This window comes from Acanthochromis polyacanthus, chromosome 17 (assembly GCF_021347895.1).
Source record: "Acanthochromis polyacanthus isolate Apoly-LR-REF ecotype Palm Island chromosome 17, KAUST_Apoly_ChrSc, whole genome shotgun sequence".
NCBI lineage: Eukaryota > Metazoa > Chordata > Actinopteri > Pomacentridae > Acanthochromis > Acanthochromis polyacanthus.
Genome location: NC_067129.1, coordinates 22023404 through 22046129, shown reverse-complemented (window position 1 = coordinate 22046129; position 22726 = coordinate 22023404). Strand labels below are relative to the sequence as shown.

Genomic DNA, 22726 nt, shown 5'->3' with positions numbered 1-22726 from the left:
TGTCTCAGGTTTGATGGGTGTCTTCTCCAAATGGCATGTTTCAGCTCCTTCCACATATGTTCAATGGGATTCAGATCTGGGCTCATAGAAGGCCACTTTAGAATAGTCCAACGCTTTTCTCTCAGCCATTCTTGGGTGTTTTTGGCTGTGTGTTTTGGATCGTTGTCCTGTTGGAAGACCCATGACCTGCGACTGAGACCAAGCTTTCTGACACTAGGCAGCACATTTCTCTCCAGAATGCCTTGATAGTCTTCAGATTTCATCGTACCTTGCACACTTTCAAGACACCCTGTGCCAGATGCAGCAAAGCAGCCCCAAAACATTACTGAGCCTCCTCCATGTTTCACCGTAGGGACAGTGTTCTTTTCTTCGTATGCTTGGTTTTTGAGTCTATGAACATAGAGTTGATGTGCCTTACCAAAAAGCTCCAGTTTGGTCTCATCTGTCCAAAGGACATTCTCCCAGAAGCTTTGTGGCTTGTCAACATGCATTTTTGCAAATTCCAGTCTCGCTTTTATATGAGTTTTTTTCAGCAGTGGTGTCCTCCTTGGTCGTCTCCCATGAAGTCCACTTTGGCTCAAACAACGACGAATGGTGCGATCTGACACTGATGTACCTTGGCCTTGGAGTTCACCTTTAATTTCTTTGGAGGTTGCTCTGGGCTCTTTGGATACAATTCCAACGATCCGTCTCTTCAATTTGTCATCAATTTTCCTCTTGCGGCCACGTCCAGGGAGGTTGGCTACTGTCCCGTGGGTCTTGAACTTCTGAATAATATGAGCCACTGTTGTCACAGGAACTTCAAGCTGTTTAGAGATGGTCTTATAGCCTTTACCTTTAAGATGTTTGTCTATAATTTTTTTTCGGATGTCCTGGGACAATTCTGTCCTTCGCTTTCTGTTGTCCATGTTCAGTGTGGTACACACCTTTTCACCAAACAGCAGGGTGACTACTTGTCTCCCTTTAAATAGGCAGACTGACTGATTATGAGTTTGGAAACACCTGTGATGTCAATTAAATGACACACCTGAGTTAATCATGTCACTCTGGTCAAATAGTTTTCAATCTTTTATAGAGGTACCATCATTTTTGTCCAGGCCTGTTTCATTAGTTTGTTTTTTTAAATAATTATGTTAATCAACAATTCAAAAGTAATGGCTGTTTTTGATTATTTAATTTTCAATAAATTTTTATTTATTGTTACTTTTGTGAGTTTCAAGTGATTTCAGTGAGAATTGTGGGTTTTTCCTTCTTTAACTGAGGGGTACCAACAATTTTGTCCACGTGTGTATGTAGTGGGCAGTGAGAACTGACAAGACTTGGAAACATCCCCACAATTTAATCGACTGTTCTTTGTGTCATTTCCAATGGGAAAGTCTGGATAAGTCTGCAGCGGTCGATTTGTAGTAGGATTGCAATCATGTGATCATCAGCAGGCAGCTGACATAGTGTTCACTTGTCATAGTTACAGTTATGCCGTGCCGCTAAAATTTCATCCAAATCCGTTGGTCTGTTTTTGAGTAATGTTGCTGACAGACAAACAGACGGACAAACGTACGCCGATTGTCACATAACTCCACTGTGTTCCTTGGTGGAGTATTAGACACTGACTTTATAACTTTGCTGCCTTCATTGCCCTTGTGTCATGAAAACAGTGTTTACTTAGCATTATTCTTCTTTTATTCAATGTCACAAGACCAGTGTGAATTTGGGATTTAACACATTAGACACTATAGGGAGTGCTTGTTTACTGCAGCATGCGAGAAGAAGGAGGACTGATTTCCAGTCATATTTAAAGTATTACCTACAAAATTTCTCTTTACAGTCTTGCCCTCTATTTCTAATTGAGCTCCAGGGTTAGGTTTTAGCTTTTTAATCACCACTTCCTCCTTCTAATAATTGTAAGGCACATTATACATAGAAGGGCTGCACAGTGGCTTGGTGGTTAGCACTTTCGCCTTGCAGCTAGCAGATCCCTGGTTCGTGTCCTCACCTTCCCGGGATCTTTCTGCATGGAGTTTGCATGTTCTCCCTGTGCATGAGTGGATTTTCTTTTTCCCACAATCCAAAAACATGCAGAGGTTAAGTGGTAACTCTGAAGTATGAAGGCAAGTGTGACTCTTAACCTCAGATGTTTTTATCTGACAGCGTGGCTACATTCATTCACATAGTTATATACACGTAACACTAGTGGCCTCATGAGGCATCCAAGAATCAGGAATTATCTTCCACAAGTTGCTGTGCCTGATGCTCATTTTCCATCCTCTCATCCTGCGCTTGTTGCATTGGGCCATTTTTAAGCTTGTAGTCTGATTCAGACCCACTATCTCAAAACTTTAAATTCCACACTTCAGAAATGAAATCCAGTGCCAAGGCTTAGTGGCAGTGCAGGTAGTACAGATGAGTGACAATCAAACGTTTCTGTCCTGATGACAATGGTCTCTTCCAGGATGACAATGACACCGTTTATAGGACATGAAGGGTCACTGACTAGTTTGATGAAAATGATGTGAATCATATACGATGGCCTTCGCAGTCATCTGATCTTAACCACATTCAATACATATGGAAGATTTTGGACTGAGATGTTAGAACAGTGGTCTCCGGCTACATTTTCAGAATATCAAATGAGGGAACATCTATAAAAATGTTGGTACTCAACTTAATCTAGGGTTTTGCAGAATATAGCAGACATCAAACTTCCTCGAACAAAATTTACTTAGCGGCGCTGTAAATCCTGAGGTCCAATATAAGGGATCTTGTATCGTGTCAGGGTTGTTGATCCTGGCTTTAACCGGGTTTAGGCAGGAAACATCATCGACAGAAGATCCTCATAAACAAACTGACGCATTCAGCCGTTCTGACTGTCTCGGCTGCTCACCCCATACTGTGCTCCCACTCAGACAGATCAGAGTGTGCGATTTGTTCCACTGCTGTTGCATCAACGCGGCACGCTGCTCAATCACATAGCAAAGGCAGACAAAGTGCTTACAACCAAAGCATCTTACCTCCCCTACTCCTCCACCTGCACACTTGACGTATGATTTGTACCAACATACTGAAGCTATCGCACACGGGGGAGCACAAACACACACACACACACATCCTCCCAGCAGGAGATCCTCGGAGGCCTAGATGTGACAGGCAGCTGTCACAGTCCCACGCTGATGCAGACAGGGTGTTTCACACACATACGCTCGAGTAAACACTGCTGCTTCATCCTCTCATATACAGTAACACCCCTCTCTCTCTCACACACATATTTTTTTCCCTGAGACTGTTTCCATTCTGAAATGATGATTGAGGAGGTGGTTATATCCTGGGCGTAATCTATTATAGCTTTGCTATAGTTCATCTGCGCTTTTATTTAATTTGGAGCTAGACCTCTGCGCCCGTGACTCCTGCTTATTTATCCAACATCAATATGTGAACTGTTGGCTGGCAAAGCTTTACACAGAACTAGAATAAGTGATAGAAGCAGCACTTTCATCTTTTCTTTTATAATGTAAAAGCACCCTCAGGCCATTCCTGCACGGTATATGACAGAAATTTAATTGCATAGAATTCAGACGGAAGGTCATCTTGCCTCCTCTCTGAACATACATATGTAATTCACCTCATTAGTTATCAAAATTTGTGGTCAAAGTGGAAACTATTTTCTTTTCAGCACCATTTCTTTTCTTTTTTTTTTCTCCTTTCCTTATCACAGATTCCTCATTCCTCACATCTAGCTGCACATTTACAGATGGGAATAACTCAAGGCAGCCTTAAGACATACTCCACATTTCAGAATACACATCAAATTCCATCTGCTTTATTACCGCCAGGCTGGTACTTTTCATTTAATACAGCAAAGACAAATAAACAAATGTTTAGTTTTTGCTTTCTTGCTCATTGGTTCCAGACGCCTGTACCATGAAGCGGGTTGAAAATCCAAATCTTTCTGTAATCTGGCTTCACTAAGCCTCACAACCAAAGTCACACAAAGCTGGTTATCAACTCATGAAGTCAACTAGGGCTTCTGAATCTAGCAATGAGCGTGTTCACATAGCGGGGCAGTGTTGGCACCAGACGATCAGTCATAAACACGGACAGGTCTACAGCCACATAATTCTGACAACAAGAACAAACTGTAATCCTAAACCAATATGAGGAATTTAAAAATATAATCCAGCTTAAGAGCAACTCAGCTGCTGCAGCCAAAGCAGAAAGGAAAGATGTAAAAAAATTGCTGAGTTTGTAAGTTACATTTGCTTACTGACTTCACTGCCCCATCATTAAAGCAGGAGTTGACCTATTGTAAAGAAAATGATTCAGAATTTTTCTTTTAGATGTAGGCTTCTTATTCATGAAGAAAGATTCAGTTTAAATATCATCACACATCACAATATAGTATACTGAAATTAGTGATGTAATCATTTTATGCTACTCGCAAAAAAGACAAAGAAAAAATAATTAACAAAAATTAAATATTTTCATGATAAAGTGGAGGAAAAATTCAGTGATTTCATATTCAATCTCATTTTTCTGGTGTGTAAAACAATGTTAGCCCTGCTCCTGTGATAAAGTGTTTTGGGGGAGCAAGTAAAGAGCAAATATGGAAACATAATTCAAACCGATAAGTAGGCTTACTGCAAATCTTATCAGGTCAACAAGTACAAGGCTTTAGCGCTTAAATCAGTTTCTGTTTTAGGATTATATTGCTGTGCACAAGCCTATAGAATAATGTAATATGTTTGAAACTGCTTGCAGCTCTAAAACCTCTTACCCTGCCCTGCATGCTGCGCTTCACTGGATCTTTTACCAATGGTGATGCCATTTTCCAAGCGAATCGATCTGTCATTAGAGGGAGCTTCTATGCGTGATCAATCGTTATTTTGAACATAATTATGCAGGACATGTTATATTGATGATGCACTCTGAATCGCTGTCATGGTCATGAAAACCCAGAGATAAAACCTGGAGCTACCTTGCTAAACTGAAATCCTGCTAGGTAGCAGAGGCCTCTGGAGGCAACCTGAAAGTGGGTTCGGTCAACTGTGGAATTAAAGGACTGACAGGAATCAAGGCTGAAGCGACACGTACCACGTGTGTGTGCTTGCAAACGTCACACTGCCTGTAATGTGTTTCACAGTGTCCTTTACTCCTCTTTTCATTTAGTTAGTCTCATATCTTTAATTACAAATAGAAACATTAAAAAAAGACACTGTATAATTTCTAGGGAATGTGAAGGAGAACTGTCTAAAATTCCCCTGGCAGCATATTACAAAAAAATTAATTACAGCACTTCATATATATATTTATTAGTAACATTGTAGAAACGTAACTCCACTTGCAGTGTGTCTATTGCTGTGAGTGTGGATTCCATCTAGAAATGGGACGAGGTTTTGACATTTGGCTTTAAGCAAGTGCAAAGATGAGATTTTGGGATTGTGACATCAGTGAGGCCCCTAAAAAGCCCCCCGCTGTGGGTGGACTGGCGTGCCCCAGTTTAATCGCCGGCCCTTTCTTCAGCTCTCTCCAGGATTTCCTGATCATTATCAAGCATGCTTGGGCCAGGCCCTGAAAACACACAATTATTTCCTTTGCCTTATTGGGTTTACAAGACAATGAAGTGAAAAAAAATCAGCGTTTACATTGGAATGGAACCCTGGAAGGACTGAAAATGCTGTAATGTGCATGCCAGGCGGGTAGTCGGTGACATAACTTCGTAGAGTCACACCCCACATGGCCGCTAATCGTTCCTCCACATACCAGAAGAAGTACTGCTGCCAATGTAGAAGTGGGCTGATTATCTGTCGTATATATCAAATGCATCTTCGCTGATTGCAGCAGTGGTGCAATAAATGCGTATTTTGCTGAGATTTGCAAAGATTCAATAAATTCACTAGTCTCAGCAGCACAAGCCCAACACAGTAGTCCGCCACTGTTCCTGTTGTCTTCCAGTTTGCGCATGGCAACTAGAACATATAAATAAATAAAATAAATGTGCATGTTGAATTCATGCATGATGTCAGTGTTCTCACTGAAAACTACTCGTTGACACGTTGACGGCGGCTGTTAGATTTGACAAAAATTCCACCATATTCAAAAGTTTCCGCTTTAGGTCATCTAAAACACTGTTTCTGCGTAAACAAGAGGCTGCAACGCAACAAAACCTCTGCGTTTCAGCCTAAAACCATCGCCATGTAAACTGGCCCTTGGAGTCAGAAGCCTTCTAGGTGATGTGAAATTTGGGTTTGACGAGGAGTCTTTCCTTTATTCATTTCAATGGTTGGGGACTTCACACACTCCTAATCAAGTTATTCAAGATTGCCCATTTATCTGCTAAGGATTTCTTGTTTCATAGTGAGTGGACAAGAAAAAGTCCTTTTATTAAGTGCTAAGTGTTAAAATGGCATTTTCTTCATACCAGCAGAGGACTATGTACAGCATGAAAAAAAACTCTGGTCACCTAACTAGAGCATCAGACAGAATCTCTTCTGGTGAATTTTGGTTGTTAAAAGCAACAAAACAGATCTAAGATTTTATACTGCAGACATCAACCACTTTAAATAGATTAACTTTGTGTGAACTCATGAGGGACTGGCCTATCCATAAACTCCTATCTGCTTTACTCTTTGCTTCAGAGAGCTGTTTCTCTAATGGCTGTACGTCTGTTGATGCCCTCTGCCAACGTGTGTCATAGCTTAAAAGGGTTATTTCATCCCTCTCGATTGGCCCTGCCTACGCACATATGAAGTGACTGAAACGAAATGGTATAATGATGTCAAACTTTAAAGCATTAAGCCACTCTCGGAAATAGAAATCTACGGTGAAGAGTTGAAACATCCTACGTCCCAGTTTCAACTCTTTTTTGTTGTGTTGCCAAAGCCATTCCTGAAGCCCATCGTTCACACTCCCTACTATCCATTCCGTTGTCGTGACATTAGAAACTGCAAAACTCTGACAGCCAATTCTTCAGACACCTGTGAAAAATTGCAGCTCCTTTGCTCAATTACATGTTTTTGTTCCATGAATGCCAATAAAAAGTTCCGTACACTGTGATACATCACACTGGTGAAACTATACGCCCATTTCCACAGTAAAGGACTACCTTTGCCTCTGTGAACACGAAGAGAAGCTGCCTTTTCATCCTCAGATTTTCCCATTTGATCACCCTACACCAATACACATGCCAGCTGTACCAAAGAAGAAACACTTTAAAATGGCTATTTATCACCCCACAGAGGCAATGGTTTCCAGAGAGAAAATTGAATTGTCAGAGCATGTGTGATTAAACTCTATGTGACCGCAGCATTTGTTGTCTTCGTTTAATTCATTTTACAAAAAGTGAGAGTTTGTGCACTAAATGAAAGATTCCTGGGATTAGTAGAAGCTTTTTCTTCTCAGTAATGGAAGTCCCACCTTTAGATGAGCTAAAACATGAGAGCAGTTGTAAAAAAATCAAAAGCCTAACCACATGTTTCGCAAGGTACTTAAATACTAATTGACTATCCTCTATTCCTAATTGGCAGAAAATCAACAGTGGCAATGGGGGATATGCCTCCTACATCTTAAAGCCCGTGTCTGTAAAACTCTCTCATCTCCCACACACACACATACACACACACAAGCATGCAAAGATGGGATGAAATAGAATACTTACAGGATGGGCCGACTGTGATGGAGTGATGCAGAAATGGATGAAAAAGAAAAAGAGGACAAGAAAGATGAATGAGATGATGAGCTGTCGAATGAGATGAACTGGATGAAATATTTGAAACTCTGCAGCACAACAACCATTTAGCAATGTACCAAATTAAAAATGAAGTGGTTGAACTGACTGTGAATGGACTGAAGTGAAAACGGCAGTTGTTTCAAGGAACGGTTCAAAGAGAAAGCCAGGTTGGTTGGGTACACAGCAGCAAGGAGGAGGAATGACAGAGTGAACGTGAACATACAGGTGAGGATAAAAGGCTAGATCCTGATTGATCTGTGGTTTTGCACAATATCTGGTCATGTTCCTTTGAATGTGTGTGTGTGTGTGTGTGTGTGTGTGTGTGTGTGTGTGTGTGTGTGTGTGTGTGTGTGTGTGTGTGTGTGTGTGTGTGTGTGTGTGTGTGTGTGTGTGTGTGTGTGTGTGTGTGTGTGTGTGTGTGTACATATCCCTGACAATGCAGCTGCGGGGACCAACCCACAATCAATTTCCATTTGCCTAACAGCTGCTGCTGGGAATGACTTCTTCAGTCTAGTACAAAATTTTATTAGTTAAGTGCATGACGTGCATTTCTGCTTAAGTGTGTGTTTTCTCCTCCACAAAGAAATACCTTGTGTCTGTTTGTCAGTACATTTCCATACATGAAGTACACTACCGTTCAAAGGTTTGGTGTCACCCAGGTAATTTCATTTTTTCCATGACAACTCACACTTTTATTCATGTGCTAGCATAATTGCACAAGGGTTTTCTAATCATCAAGTAGCCTTTCAACACCATTAGCTAACACCATTAGAATACAGGAGTGACGGTTGCTGGAAATGTTCCTCTGTACCCCTATGTAGATATTTCGTTAAAAATCAGCCGTTGAATAGTCATTTCCGCTTCCGGGTTGCTGTTCATGTGGCTGATCGGTCGGCTTGTAGAGCAGTTTTTATAGCGTTGTCCTGTTTTATTTGCGTCTTTTGTCAAGTCAGAGTAGACAGTACATAGTGTCGAATGTGGGTTTTTTTAACTTTTCAAGAACTTGAAAAACTTTTTTATAGCTCTGCGAACACCATGAGAGCACACTTTTGTAGCTGCAGTACACCCACTAGTGCTAGCTAGTAGTCATTTTTCTGCTAACGCTATGACCACGGATTCTTCTTTGAATTTCCCCAGCATATTCTCCTCTGCACTAGTATGTTACAAAGTTGTGTTTTTTTCTTTTCTTTTCATTCTGTTTCTTATTCGTAATATCTTCCTATAATACTTCTACATTTGTATATATATGTTTATCGCTGTCTTTTTTATTTATGTTAGTTATTAATTTCTTTGTTTTCTACTCAATTTCATACATTACTGTTGCACTGCCTGCTCTACATGGGGACAAATAGAGTTTTCTGAATCTGAATTTACTACATTAATAATGTCTAGACTGTATTTCTGATACATTTAATGTTATCTTCATTGAAAAAAAGACTTTCTTTCAAAAGTAAGGACATTTGTAAGTGACCCCAAACTTTTTCCTGGCTGTGTATATGAGCACAGGTAGGTTGACATGACAGGAGTGTCAGTACAGACCAGAGACCCCCTCACAGAAATGACTGTTACAGACTAAAACTCCAAATATTCCCTTTAATCATCACAAATGACAGACTTCGTATTCGAGCGTCTCTCTACAAGGGACTGACTTTATTCTAATGCAATTTCAATGCTTTTTGATCTTGGTTCTCTCTCTAGAGGGACGGCGAGTCAGGGGCTTGAAAGGAACTTAAAATTCATTTTTCCCTTTATCTCTCTTTTAGTTTCAGTTAACAGCATGTTGTCAGAAGCACGATGTGGTCCGTTTTAACCAGCCACAGTGTCCATCTGGCTTTCCAGTCTTTTATTTGTCTGATTTTTTATGGGCAGCATAAACATTTTGTGTTTTGGTGATTATACTCAAATATGATTTGCAAGTTCTGCTCGTCTAACAACCAAAATGAAATCATCAAAAGAAAGACAATGAAATGAGACAGCATGCTGGTAGGTGAGATGTGGGCATTTCGTGACACATCATAGCAAAACCGCCCATCTGTGCAAATAATTTACTCATGTATTTGGTGTTAAAATCTAATTTGCTGAACAAGTCAATGATTCTACGAGTGCAGAACTGCCTCCATCAACAATTGTTAAAAGAAAACATTTAAAAGCTGACTTTGTGTTGATAAAAAAAAAGTGGGGCAATATTGACTTCTTTATATACATACTGGAAAATAGTGAAAAACCTAGTGACATCTTCCAGCTGACTCAGGGTGAAGGCAGGAGACACCCTGGACAGGTCACCAGTCTGTCACAGGGTTGCATATACAGACAAACAATCACACTGTCATTCATGCCTACAGAAAATTTGGAGATACCAATTAACCTAAGCATATTTTTGGACGGTGGGAGGAAGCCTGAGTACCTGGAGGTAACCCATGCATGCACAGGGAGAACAGGCAAACTCCATGCAGAAAGATCCCAGGAAGACCGGGACGCGAACCGGGGATCTGCAAGCCCAAAGTGCTAACCACTACACCACTGTTCAGCCCTTGTGTGAACCAGTTTTCTTAAATTTAAGTTTGAAATGAAATGAAATATACCCAATTCACATTTTTTGTGTTTGTGTGTGTGTGTGTGTGAGCAATGTGTGAAGTAGTGAAGACGGAAACATACCGTGAACTTGCAGGGTACCCGACGCCTCTGCTTTGCCCACACTGTTCTCTGACACGCAGGTGTAAGTGCCCTCATCCTCAGCTCGCACCTGGGTCAGACGCAGACTGTTGTCACTGCGGATCTCAAATCTGGAAAAACGGAAGATTTAGCAAAAAATATTGGTTAAGTATGTTCTGAAAACTCCAGATGGCTGTGAATTTCAATGTCTTACTGAATATGATGTTATGTGGGTCAGTAAATGTGCGAGTGCCACCAACAGACCGAGAACAAGGCTGTTGTTCTTCTGATCTGAAAAGTTGAAGCAACACAGCTGGCAATATCATGTTTATGTCTATATTTCAGCAGATGTTCAGGTATTTTAATATACAAAGATGCTCAAAAACTACAGTCTGAGCAACATTAGATCTAACTATAGTCTAAGCTGCTTAACGAGCAGCTAATGTGTTTAGTATAGTGGGGCATAGATGCACATAGAGACAAAAAGAACCCATGTGCAGACCTAAATCCTGCTGGCAAATAGGGAACATTGTGCCTAAATTCCTTGAAGGGATCATTAAATTTTAATTCAATTAAATCATCCAGACAAGAGTGCGAGAGTGAGACTGTCACAGTAACACAGTCACAGCGTCACGGTGCAAACACCACATGATACAGAAACAGTGGCATTAGGCAGCTGTTAAACACTGGTGAACAAATAAGCTGCTTATCATTTATATGACTGTCTTTTCACGTTGCGAACGCAAGCTGCTGTGCCATATGAGTCATAAATTTTGACTGTATTCGTAATATTTATTTTATCTGTAGAGTTCTGAAATTTTGGAATGCCATGCATTGTAAGCGGTAATGTATTGTTCGGCATACATCCAAGTGTGATAACATCTTATCTTCAAAGAAACCGCTTATTTTGAAATGTTGTTTGTGAAAGTCAAAGCAGGAATTATTCCACTCACAGAAAGTCGTCTTTTCAATCAATCCCTGCATTAATTTCTTTGGAAGAACATGAAGAATATTTATCTAGAATAGAATAGAATAGAATAGAATAGAATAGAAAGGCAGGTGTGCAGAGTGCAGTACTAGTAAAACAAGAAAATCACTCAGAGAGCGCAGTACTCTGCCAAGGCTGTTCATCCCCCCAGATGGCATTGTCAGAAATGCAGTGTTTGTTTATTAGTTATTGATGATCAGAAATCACGGCAACATAGAATGTGGCCATTTAATATAGATGTACTCCCAAACAAAATGACCTTGCACTGAGCACAGGCGTGTGTTATGCATGTGTACGTTATGTACGAATACCGAATCAAGTGACCTAAATATTTTGCGGGCAGCGGGAACTGATGGGACTCGGAAACACCCCCACCATTTAATCAATTGTTCCTTGTATCATTTCCAATGGATAAATGCCAATAAGTCTGCAGCGGTCGATTTGCAGTAGGATCGCAATCACATGATCGTATGCAGGCAGCTGACGGACCGTTTACTTGTAGTCATAGTTACAGTGATGCTGTGTTGTTATCTGGCAATGATACAGAAATCTTTAACAAATCCATGGATCCAGACTATAAGCCGCATCACTGCCAAAATTTAATCACTTGGTCCTTGTGTCATTTCTGACCTTCCCTGAAAATTTCATTCAAATCTGTTAGTCCATTTTTGAGTAATGTTACTACCAAACAGACCAAGAGACAGACAAAACAACCAACGGCGATGGTCACATAACTCTGCCGCGTTCCTTGGCAGAGTAATTAAAGCTGCACTCCTTGTTACCATGGCACCCACTATTTATTGTTGATGCAGTGATATCAGATGATCCTGATGCACAATGCAGTATTAGTAGTCCCTACTTGAGTGCGGTTTCTGTCATACCTGCCCCGAGGCAACTCCCCCTCCTCTCTCCGCCAGCGGACAGTCGGAGTTGGGTCTCCATGGACCTCACAGAAGAAATCCACCGTATCATCTGCCAACACCACCTGGTTCACCGGCTGTTTGGTGAACATTGGCCTCTCTGAAATACCACAGACAGAGAATGGAGGGAGACGATTAAAACTGCTTGTCGTGCTAGTTCCTAATTGCAGTTTGACTTTTTACATTTGTCAGCAATTTATAACACTGCCTTTTGTGTAATGGGAAAGTGGCCACATTTGGGATGGCTTGGCCAAAATAGAAACATCTTTTGATGTCGCCTTTTTTATTTGCTTAAACTCTGAAACTGCTGATCTCCTGGATTTTTCACCACAGCAGTCTCTACAATTTTTAACAGTGTGAAAAATTAAAAGCATCTAATAAGCAGCAGTGCTGTGGTCGGGTGCAGATGAGAGAGGTAAAAGGAGAATGGACAGACTGGTTGGAGGTGATGGAAAGGCTCTGATATCCACTCTGTGTGGCAAGCAGAAATACTGATCAAAATTAACAACACAAAAGGCTTTTATGGTTTCAAATATACCCTATCAAATGGTTTTTATAAATCTAAAAACATAAAGATTAAAAAAAAAATACACAAACTGACAAAAACAGAAAAGCGACTGAGGCTTTAGAATAAAAACAAGAGCAGGACGAAAGCAGAAAAGGAGCAGGAGGTGAACGGTTGGGAGGGTTAAGCATGGTGTGGAAAAGTGTGTGGGAAAGTGGATGTCCACTGCATTGCACCACAGCTCATTTTGACTCATAGTATTTGATCCAAGCCTCAGCTAAGCCCGAGGTTTCTTATCAAAAAAAAAATCCACAATCAAAGCACTCTGAGACCTATGCAAGAACTGATAACTCTACATCTATGGACTCATTGTTATAAGTAGTACGTATCTAAAATGACACAACATTTATTGCAGTCCTGTGTCGTAGCATTTTTGATTTCAATGAAAAATAAAGACTTTTCTTCACAACACTAGACAGTTTTAGGCCAAATTAAAGGTTAAACAAAATAACTTTATTCATATAGCACCCTTAGGAACAGTGTTCACAAAGTGCTTTGACAATTAAAACAAGCAACACAAGCAAGACAAAAGGAGACAAGGCAGAGCAGTCAATTAAAATAAATAGTAAAATGGTAACAGGTTAAATGAATAGTTAGCTAGATTAGCACACATATCAAACAAGGGAATCACGCAATCAGATGGAGGATTAAAAGTTAGAAATTAAAAATCAAAAAAATTAGAGAGTTTAAGAATTAGAGATGAGATCACACCAAGGAATTAGGTAACTTAAATTAAAATAAAACAAGCAAGAAAATACAAACTAGAACACTAAAACTAATTAAAGCTGAAAGCAACCTTCACATAAAAGCAAGTCTATAAAAGTTAAAAAAAAAATAAACACTAAGTTACTCCGGTAAGAGAATCAATACACCAGAGACACACATAGAGACAGGAATGTGTTGTAAGCTGTTATTATGATCATAATGGCCTTTTTTTATTGTTACAGGCTGAAAAATCCCCTAGTTGGGGCAATTAAAAGTTGTAGAGGAGATGGATGTCTGTACTACCTTGCTTGGTCTGCTGCTGCCACACCCAGTCCATGACATGGGACAGAAAATGGATGGATAGAAACATCAGTGCAGATGTGCACTGGCCACTATGTTGCCAGTTTTGTAGATGATACTAATATAAAATATAACAGAAAGTAAGTGTTGGGCCATGTATTTTAAAGAACCACAAAGTGCTAAATTAGATGTCACATATTGGATTTTAGGTTTACTGTTGGACTAACAATGCTCAGAAGGAGCAACATCTGGGTGGTGGTAGTGAGGAGGAGGTGAAGGGGTCGAGGGGTCTGAAAAGAAAATACCAATTTTCTATCTGCTTCCTGCTATCAATGCACACTTTGAGAATGCTTCTGCTGCTGCTCCTCTGAGAGCAAAGCAGAGAATCAGAGAGAGGAGAAGAAATAGAGAGGTCAAGGGAGCAAAACAAGTGGAGGCTGGGAAGAAAAGACCCATTTTCTGCTGCAGCATCAGCCACGGAAAGACAGTTCAACTAGAAGGTAAATAAATCCTGAGAGAGGCAGAAAGCAGAGGGCATGTTCATTATTTCCTGAAGCTTACGATGAAAATCCTAATAATTTCTTGTCAAATCTAATCTGCAGCGATATTAAGTGGCCTTTTCTAAATGACACGGTCTAATAAATGAGCCATTAGGTTTAATTTAGACTACTTACAATATTATTTGAACATCTTTTATCATGCTTTTCTGTGCAACCTCAACAACAAATGACTGTGCCTTCAGAGATTTATGATGCCAAATCAGATTAGAGTAATTCCCATATGTTTCCTTTTCCATACAGTATCTGCTAATTGAGCATACTTACATAAAATACAACAAAAAGAACTCACCAAACACTACCAGTTCAGCAGGATCACTGTCTTTCTCTCCAACCATGTTGGTTCCAACACACACGTACATGCCAGCATCACTTTTTCTGGTGTTTGAAATCATCAACTTGCCTCCGCGGATCTGGAATTGAAGGGTACAGAGGGAGGAAGATGGGAAGAGAAGAAGGAAGACGGCCACACAAGGAAACAGATGAAAAGGTAAGTGGACGAGAAGGAGAAGTGGAGTTGGAGGAGGGGAAAGAAAGAAGACAAATGGAAAGAGGTTGGAAACAGGATATTGAGGCATGGTAGTCAAGAGAGAAGCTCCTCCATCATTTTCAGTGTGTGTCATGACAGATGGCTCCCCTGCTAGTTCTTACATTATTTGACAATGGCTCTAGCTCCAGGCCAATCACCATAGAAACATCTTCCACGGCTCAGTTTGTAATAAGAAGCTGCATTAAAAGATACAAGTGTGCCCACATGTCTACAACATGAGTACCCACTTGTAGACAATGTGCAAGTTTGGTTTTATTATAATTTGAAGTTTGTGTGCCACGCTTGAAGGATTTGATGAAACAAAAATGAGTGTAGTTTAACAGTTATGTTGCTTTTCAATTTTCATCAGTGATGAAACTAAGGCATTATCAGGGACTTTTCTTCTCAAATCAAAGCTCAGTGCCTTAGATCATTAGTAATACAAATTAGTCTGATAGAAAGCGTACCTTTAAAATTCTGAAAAGTAGCTACTGTGACCCAAAAACTACAATACACAAACGTAATTTTTGGAAATGACTGCACTCCGCAAAACTGCATATTCATTTGTGCATTTCTGAACCACCAGTCGACTTACAGTGATCCTTTCATCTCGATCATTGACCCGGATGTTGTTTCTCTTCCATGAGATGGTCGGCTCAGGATGGCCTCTGGGAGGGATACACTCCATGACAGCGGGCTCCCCTGCTGCCACCACCACATCACTGGGCGTCTGACGAAAGTCATCTCTCAGAACTGGGGGAAACAGTGAAAGTGCAGACTCATGGTTAGAATGAGTGCAAACCTCTTTGCTAATGACACTATCTTTTATTTGAATTAGCATACACATTGGGTATGGTTACATGGAGTTTTTTATTCGGAATTAACTCATTCGGAATTAAAGCTTTGTGCTTCGGGTTTACATGGAAATATTAATTCCAAATTAAAGTTTACATGGACCACACGTTTTTTCCCCTTCCTTAATTCCGCTGAAACGCTTGGGCGTTGGAAAGGATTCTGACTGGACAGGGAGTGGACGTGACGTATCCCTGTTTACTGGAAGAAAACAAACTCCATTTGCCGTGGCATTTCTTTTCCCCAACAACACGGAGGAACAACTAATAAGCACGCTTTTCGCTTTGCTTTTTATCGTCGTTTCGACAAAGGTCGCAGAACGTGTCTGTCGCTACGTCATCGCTACGTGAGGAGCCAAGCATGCTCATGACCAAAATTAACTAAAGCGCAATTAACTGTATACATGAATCGAACGTACACAGGAATTAGTTTATTCGGAATGAACATCGAAATAAACCAGGTAGTTTATTCAGTAATAAGTTTATTCGGAATTAACTTTATATTTCGGAATTAAGTGTTTACAAGGACATTGTAATGCAGAATTAACTTTTATTCTGAATTAAAGAGGAATAAAGGTCCCATGTAAACGTAGTGATTGTTCTGCTAAAATTCTGCTAAAAATATTTTCCCTCATCTGACAAAGGATTTATGGTCTTGCAGGAATGCCGGACTAAATGATTCAAATACTTGGAGAAACTTGAAAACTTAATAACAGGTTGTCCCATGACTGCTCCTAGTGATATCTGTATTGAAGAGGATTATGAAAATGGTAGCAAGTTGACAGTCGAAGATGAGGAGAAAGTCCTGTAAAATGTGCAGTCAGACTAATGCATGCATGGCGTCTGTTATCTTTCTATTGACATTTGGCCTTCAAAAGACACAACATGGATGTCAAAAGGGTGGAAATAAAAATTAAGATTGTTTCTCACCGTGTGCCTAGACTGAATAACACAAAGCATGACAAGACGTTGCTATTGATGCCGTATGACTGTGGATTTGACATGGTGTGCATGTATCCCCGAGGTCTTCATTGACTTGATGTCATGTGTGCGGCATCACAGCTCATCAATAATAAAGGCTGTTGTAGCTCACACACACAAAGTAGATGAATTATTCAGTTTGACCCACACACACACACACACACACACACACACACACACATTCACACACGCCTTTGGCAAACGCATATGCATAAATACACACAAGAAAAAAAGAAATCACCATTCTAACAAGTACATCAGATAAATCAACCGCAGTCCATCCAACTGCAGGAAGCAACTTTGAATAGAGAGTTCAGAAAATAACTCCCTGCTATTTGCCTTCCATGAATTTATTCACAAACATTAGAGAAATGTCTTCAGGTCACAGCGCCTCCTTTCAAATTCGTCCCTCTGTAGTCAACATCTTGTGGCTGTTACCTGAAGGCATCGGGCTATTTCTTTCTCATTTTAGCCTCTAGAGCTTTGCGACCTCTCCGATTACAGATGTGGAGGATGTTTTTTTCAGTCTGAGACGATGTACTGACAACACTGGTCCACCAGGACGAGGTCAAAGCCGTGAAGGCCTGCAGGCTGGAAGTCTGGCCTCAGCCACCCCAGGGATTTACAAATGCGATAAAACAATGAAATGGTTTCTTTGTCATTCCTATCTGGCACCACCAAACAGCCACTGATCTACAAAAATAAATCCACCCACAATTCTTTGCCCTGTCACAAAATCTGAGAGGCATTTATTATAAAACAAAAAGTCCAGCTGCAACATTTTAAAAATACCATTCTGTGGGATTACATTTCGAACCCTCAAATATTCCACAGAGTTCTCTTTGAAGCTATGGTTAGATGTGAGATTTGAACATCAAGGAGCTGGCGGATGATTAATTGATGCAAGAGGACTGCATGCCTGATTTGCATATATTATGGAGCTCTTACTGATGACATCAATAAGTCATATCAATATAATATCATTCCACTCATGTCTTGACACAAGTCTTTCCTGAGTGTGCAAAGATCTGCGTGGATCTTGAGACCGTCGTAAAAGATAAGAGGAGAGTAATCTGTAACTTCACCTTAAAAAGTGCAAGTCATGGCACAGACTGGCATTCTAATTCACACTGACAGCTCTTCACAGACGTCTGAACATTGCAAATAGAAAGCTGTCAATACATCACCTTTCTGTAAAAATATTAACCTCTTATGTCAGTTTGACATATCTGGGAAAAAACAGAGCTGTCTTGCAGAATTTGACAAACTACTAAAATGCTTACCATACAATTCTTCATCTTGTGATTTAATCAGGCACATTTTGAATTACTGTTCACCTTTCAGGCTAAAATGACATACACTACCGTTCAGAAGTTTGGGGTGACTTATAAGTGTATTTATTTTTGAAAGAAAAGCATTTTTTTCGACGAACATGACATTTAATTAATGAGGAATACAGTCATGACATTGTTAATGTGGTAAATGACTATTTAAGCTGGAAGCGGCTGATTTTTAATGGAATATCTACATAGGGGTACAGAGGAACATTTCCAGCAACCATCACTCCTGTGTTCTAATGCTACATTGTGTTAGCTGATGGTGTTGAAAGGCTATTTGATCATTAGAAAACCCTTGTGTAAACATGTTAGCACATGAATAAAAGTGTGAGTTTCACATAAAACATGAAATTGTCTGGTGGCCCCAAACTTTTGAACAGCAGTGTACGGGAACAGCAGCAACATTTACATATTCAAAATCAGAGAATCACAAAAATTATATTTAATTGTGACATTTCCAGTGGTCACCTCTGATTACATGAGCTAAAATCTAAATTTTATTTAAACAACTCATCATTTATTTTTCATAAAAGGTTTTCTGTGATAGTCAGGAGATGAGGAATAATTTGTTTCTTAGGTTTAGAGAAAAATGGTGTGCTGATATTTGGTGTAAACCAAAATTACAAACTTATTGTCGTATAAAGGACAGATACAGTGTGGAACTTGATGTGAAGTATAATTTAAGCAAAAGACAGAGATCCCTGTGTGCACAGTTATGCTCAGGAACATTACCATTAGCTTTGGAGACTGGGAGATTCAATGTTACTCCAGAGAGGGACAGACTTTGTTTGCAATTTGTGTAATTTAGGTGAAGTCGAGAATGAGGTTCATTCTATGTTTTACTGTCTTGTATACCAGGATATAAAGGGGGGTACTTTTCAATAAGAAAAGTCAATCATATTCTGGATGAGGGGTGGAAGTCACCTTATTATGCAAGTGCCCTTTTTACTTTTGTTCAGCAGCTTTTTTTTTTAACCACAAATGATCACAGAATATAAAGGTAAGTTATAGTGAGAAGGGTATGGTCCAGTCCAGAGGCTATCCATTATTATTTAATTTGACTTAAATAAAACTCATCTCCACTAACTGATCTTTGAGAAAACAGTCCAAAAAGACCAAGATAGTCGCTATACCAAAGAACATCATTGAACTGGTGGTGGAACAGATGGACATGGTGTAGCCACTCATATTGATTATGGTACAGATGGTATCTCCACTGACACTATGTAAGTGAGTATTAATCAAAACAGTCTGCACTTCTTCCTCTGTAACTAACAGCACAACTGGTTTTGATTTCTACACAGTACTCTACATTAACTAATAGCACATCTCCTGAACATGAATGTTCTATTTCTCTTTCCAGTCCCATTTAGCCCTGAGGGAAAAAAAGACCAATATCCCTGCAACTCCCAGGACAACCTGATTGATCTGGTATGTACTCATTTCCTTTTGAAATGTGTCTTCAGCGGTTTAAAGAAGTGTTTACATTCACACTGAGACTTAATTGAATAAACGATAGTTTTCAAAGCTGTTAGAATTACTCGAATACTCACTGGCTTGGTATGTGAAGCCTCAAGGACTAAATTAGCAAACCAAGGGGAATATATGGCTTGTTATGTGAAAATGTATTTCATGTACACTACCAGTCAAAACTTTGGGCATGCTTCTTATTCAATGTTTTTTTTCTTCATTTTTACAACTTTCTACATTGTAGATAAATACTGCAGAGATCAAAAGAATGAAGCAAGATCTAAGGAATTTTGCAGCAAAAAACTATTGTGAAATAATTTTAAATATGCTTTATATTTTCGATTCCTCAAACTAGCCACCCTTTGCTTTGACGACAGCTTTGCAAACCCTTGGTATTCTCTCAATGAGCTTCATGAGGTAGTCACCTGAATCAGTTTTCACCTCACTGGTATGCTTTGTCAAGGTAAATGAGTGGAATTTCTTGCCTTCTCAATGAGGTTGGGACCATCAGTTGTGTTGCGCAGAAGTCAGATTGGCACACAGCTGACAGTCCTATTTGACAACTGATGGAATCCATATTATGGTAAGAACCAATCAGCTAAGTAAAGAGAAACGACAGTCCATCATTACTTTAAGAACTGAAGGTCAGTCAGTACGGAAAAATCATTAAATGAGAAGGTGTGTCCAAACTTCTGACTGGTGGTGTATATCTCTGGACATGAGTGAGTATGGACATGAAGGTGTGCAAATGTGTGCTGTCCACATTAGTATGAAACAACAGCAACGCCGCTGTAATGTCACAGGCCAGCTGGAGAGAGCCACTGCCTCATCTGATGAATGACACACCTCCCCTCATGACAGTGCTGACAGGCAAAGAAAGCCCCAGGATATTACCACTATCACCACCATCCGTACATCAGTCCGTCCATCCATATGATCGTATTTACACTCAGACGTCTGAGGACATTGCCTTATCTGAGATACCTTGGTTTGTGTGGTAAACTCGGGGTATCTCGGTGTCAGGCTGTACGCTGAGAAGGCTCATTTCTCTTCTTGTCAAGATAGCGTGGCGTCCTCTTTGAGTGTGGGTGTGTCTGTGAGGGGATAAATCAACCTGTTTTGTTTGTAATCAAGGTCATGGGAGACGGGTACACCAGTGTTTAAGGAGAGAAGAGGATATTTTTCATTTCCTCATTTGTTGACAGAGCCTGTTCTTGCCTTTGCCCTGATAAAATACATGTCTGCTCAATTCATTGTCGGATCCTGACCCACTGCGTTACACTGTCGTCTTTATCTGTGTCTCTTAGAAAGATGAAATTGCCGTTTATGGCTTTAGTCAACCCATATCCCGATGGTCAATTACTTTCCCACAGAGCATTTGGGGCACTCAGAATCCCTTTGGCCCCTCCAACCCTGCATTGATATGCCAAATCACACCCCTGACCTAATCTGTACCTGCTGCTGACATTTCTCCCAATAACTATTCACGGCAAATTACAAAAACCTGACTAAATTGTTCAGGAGCCTGTCTCGTCACGCAATGCGAGGAAGGAAATGGGACAGCTGACTGCACCCCAGGTCTGAATTAGCATGCTGCAGGGTTAAAGGACTGCCGCAATGACCTGTCACACACCATTCTCAAATCATGGCTCCAGGGGCCCCTGATCTTTCCCATTCTACCTCTGCGCACTCACCAAATCTGAGCGAAAAGAGGGTCTCCAGAAGTTTATTAGGCACTGGCAATTACCCATGAGGCCCTTGGGGGCCCATATTAAGTGGATGCACTTTGACCTTTTCTTTAAACCCCTTCAACAAAGCCAGAGTAATCCCCACCACTGGGCCTGAACGGTGCGCTTTAATCAGAGCACACACACACACACACAGTAACACACACACACAGTAACAGATAAGGAGTACGAATGTATATGTTTGAAATATAGACATCTGATTAGACCTGAAACCATGAAAACTGGCAGGGAAGCATGTATGCTTCACTTGCTGGATGAAATGAAATATATTCCACATGAAGTAGAGATGTTGCTAAACCATTTTTTGCAGCATCGATATCTTCCGATAGTTGTCATCAAAGTGGTAACACTATGGAACTGACAGCACAACTGAATCTATTCATTGGAGCTCCAATATTTGTTGTCTATTTAAATTATTGCAATAGTCAAAACTAAATCATTTGGTTATTTGTTTCTGCAATGATTGTTTGCTATTCAATATAAGGCCATTTTTAAGCAGAAATGTCATGCACTATCTGGCTCAAGCTTCTCAGGTGTGAGATTTAGATGTTTTTGCATATATAATAATATATATTTTGCATACACTATCATCCGGAAGTTTGGAGTCACTTAGAAATATCCTTATTTTTGAAAGAAAAGCCTTTTTTTCAATGAAGATAACATTAAATTATTCGGAAACACAGTCTAGACATTGGTAATGTGGTACATGGCTATTGTAGCAGGAAACATTTTTAATGGAATATGTACATAGGGGTACAGAGGCCCATGTCCAGCAACCATCACACTTGTCTTCATTGTGTTAGCTAATCGAATTGACAGGCTAGTCCCAAAAAACTGAGTCTTCATGGAAAACATGAAATTGCCTGGGTGACCCAAAACTTGAACGACAGTGGATATAATAATAAATTGAATTTCTTTGCCTTTTGGACTGTTTATTGTAGATTATTTTGAGCTGTGAGAAATGTTAAATGGACAGCCTGCCTGAACCAGAAAATAATCAATTCTTTCTCTTCAGTTGCTTCAATTTCACAACACATATGTTGCTATTGTAGTATTAATGTATATGTATGTTATACGTATATCATCACCTACTCCTACACACAACCACATCTGTCACATTGATGTCAGTTTACATCTTCACACAACAACAAACACAGAAATAAACGAGACCCATTTTCATGTAGCATTTATCACCTGATCTACACCAGATTTGCAAATTAAGCAGCATCATTACAAAAATTAAACCATCAGAGAAGCTAATGTGTGCCATGCCAAAAAAAAAAAACAACACGTGACTTTATGGAAGTAATATTTATCTGGGACTACTAGACTTCTGTGATTTAGCACATGTGCAAAGTATCGGGACCCCGCTGTATATCAGGGCATCATTTGAGCATTTAATT

At 40.0% G+C, this 22726-nt stretch overlaps 1 protein-coding gene across 3 annotated transcripts in view; it reads right to left on the bottom strand.

Annotated features, from left to right (window-relative positions):
* robo3 (roundabout, axon guidance receptor, homolog 3 (Drosophila)) overlaps window positions 1-22726 on the bottom strand; it is a 221452-nt gene that overhangs the window by 52799 nt on the left and 145927 nt on the right. For all 3 annotated transcript variants that reach the window (XM_051937149.1, XM_051937150.1, XM_022195782.2), the window contains exons 3-6: window positions 15532-15689; window positions 14700-14820; window positions 12242-12380; window positions 10376-10503 (exon numbers count right to left, since the gene is read on the bottom strand). In XM_051937149.1, coding sequence (XP_051793109.1) covers window positions 10376-10503; window positions 12242-12380; window positions 14700-14820; window positions 15532-15689 — 546 coding nt within the window. The remainder of the gene's footprint in view (window positions 1-10375; window positions 10504-12241; window positions 12381-14699; window positions 14821-15531; window positions 15690-22726) is intronic.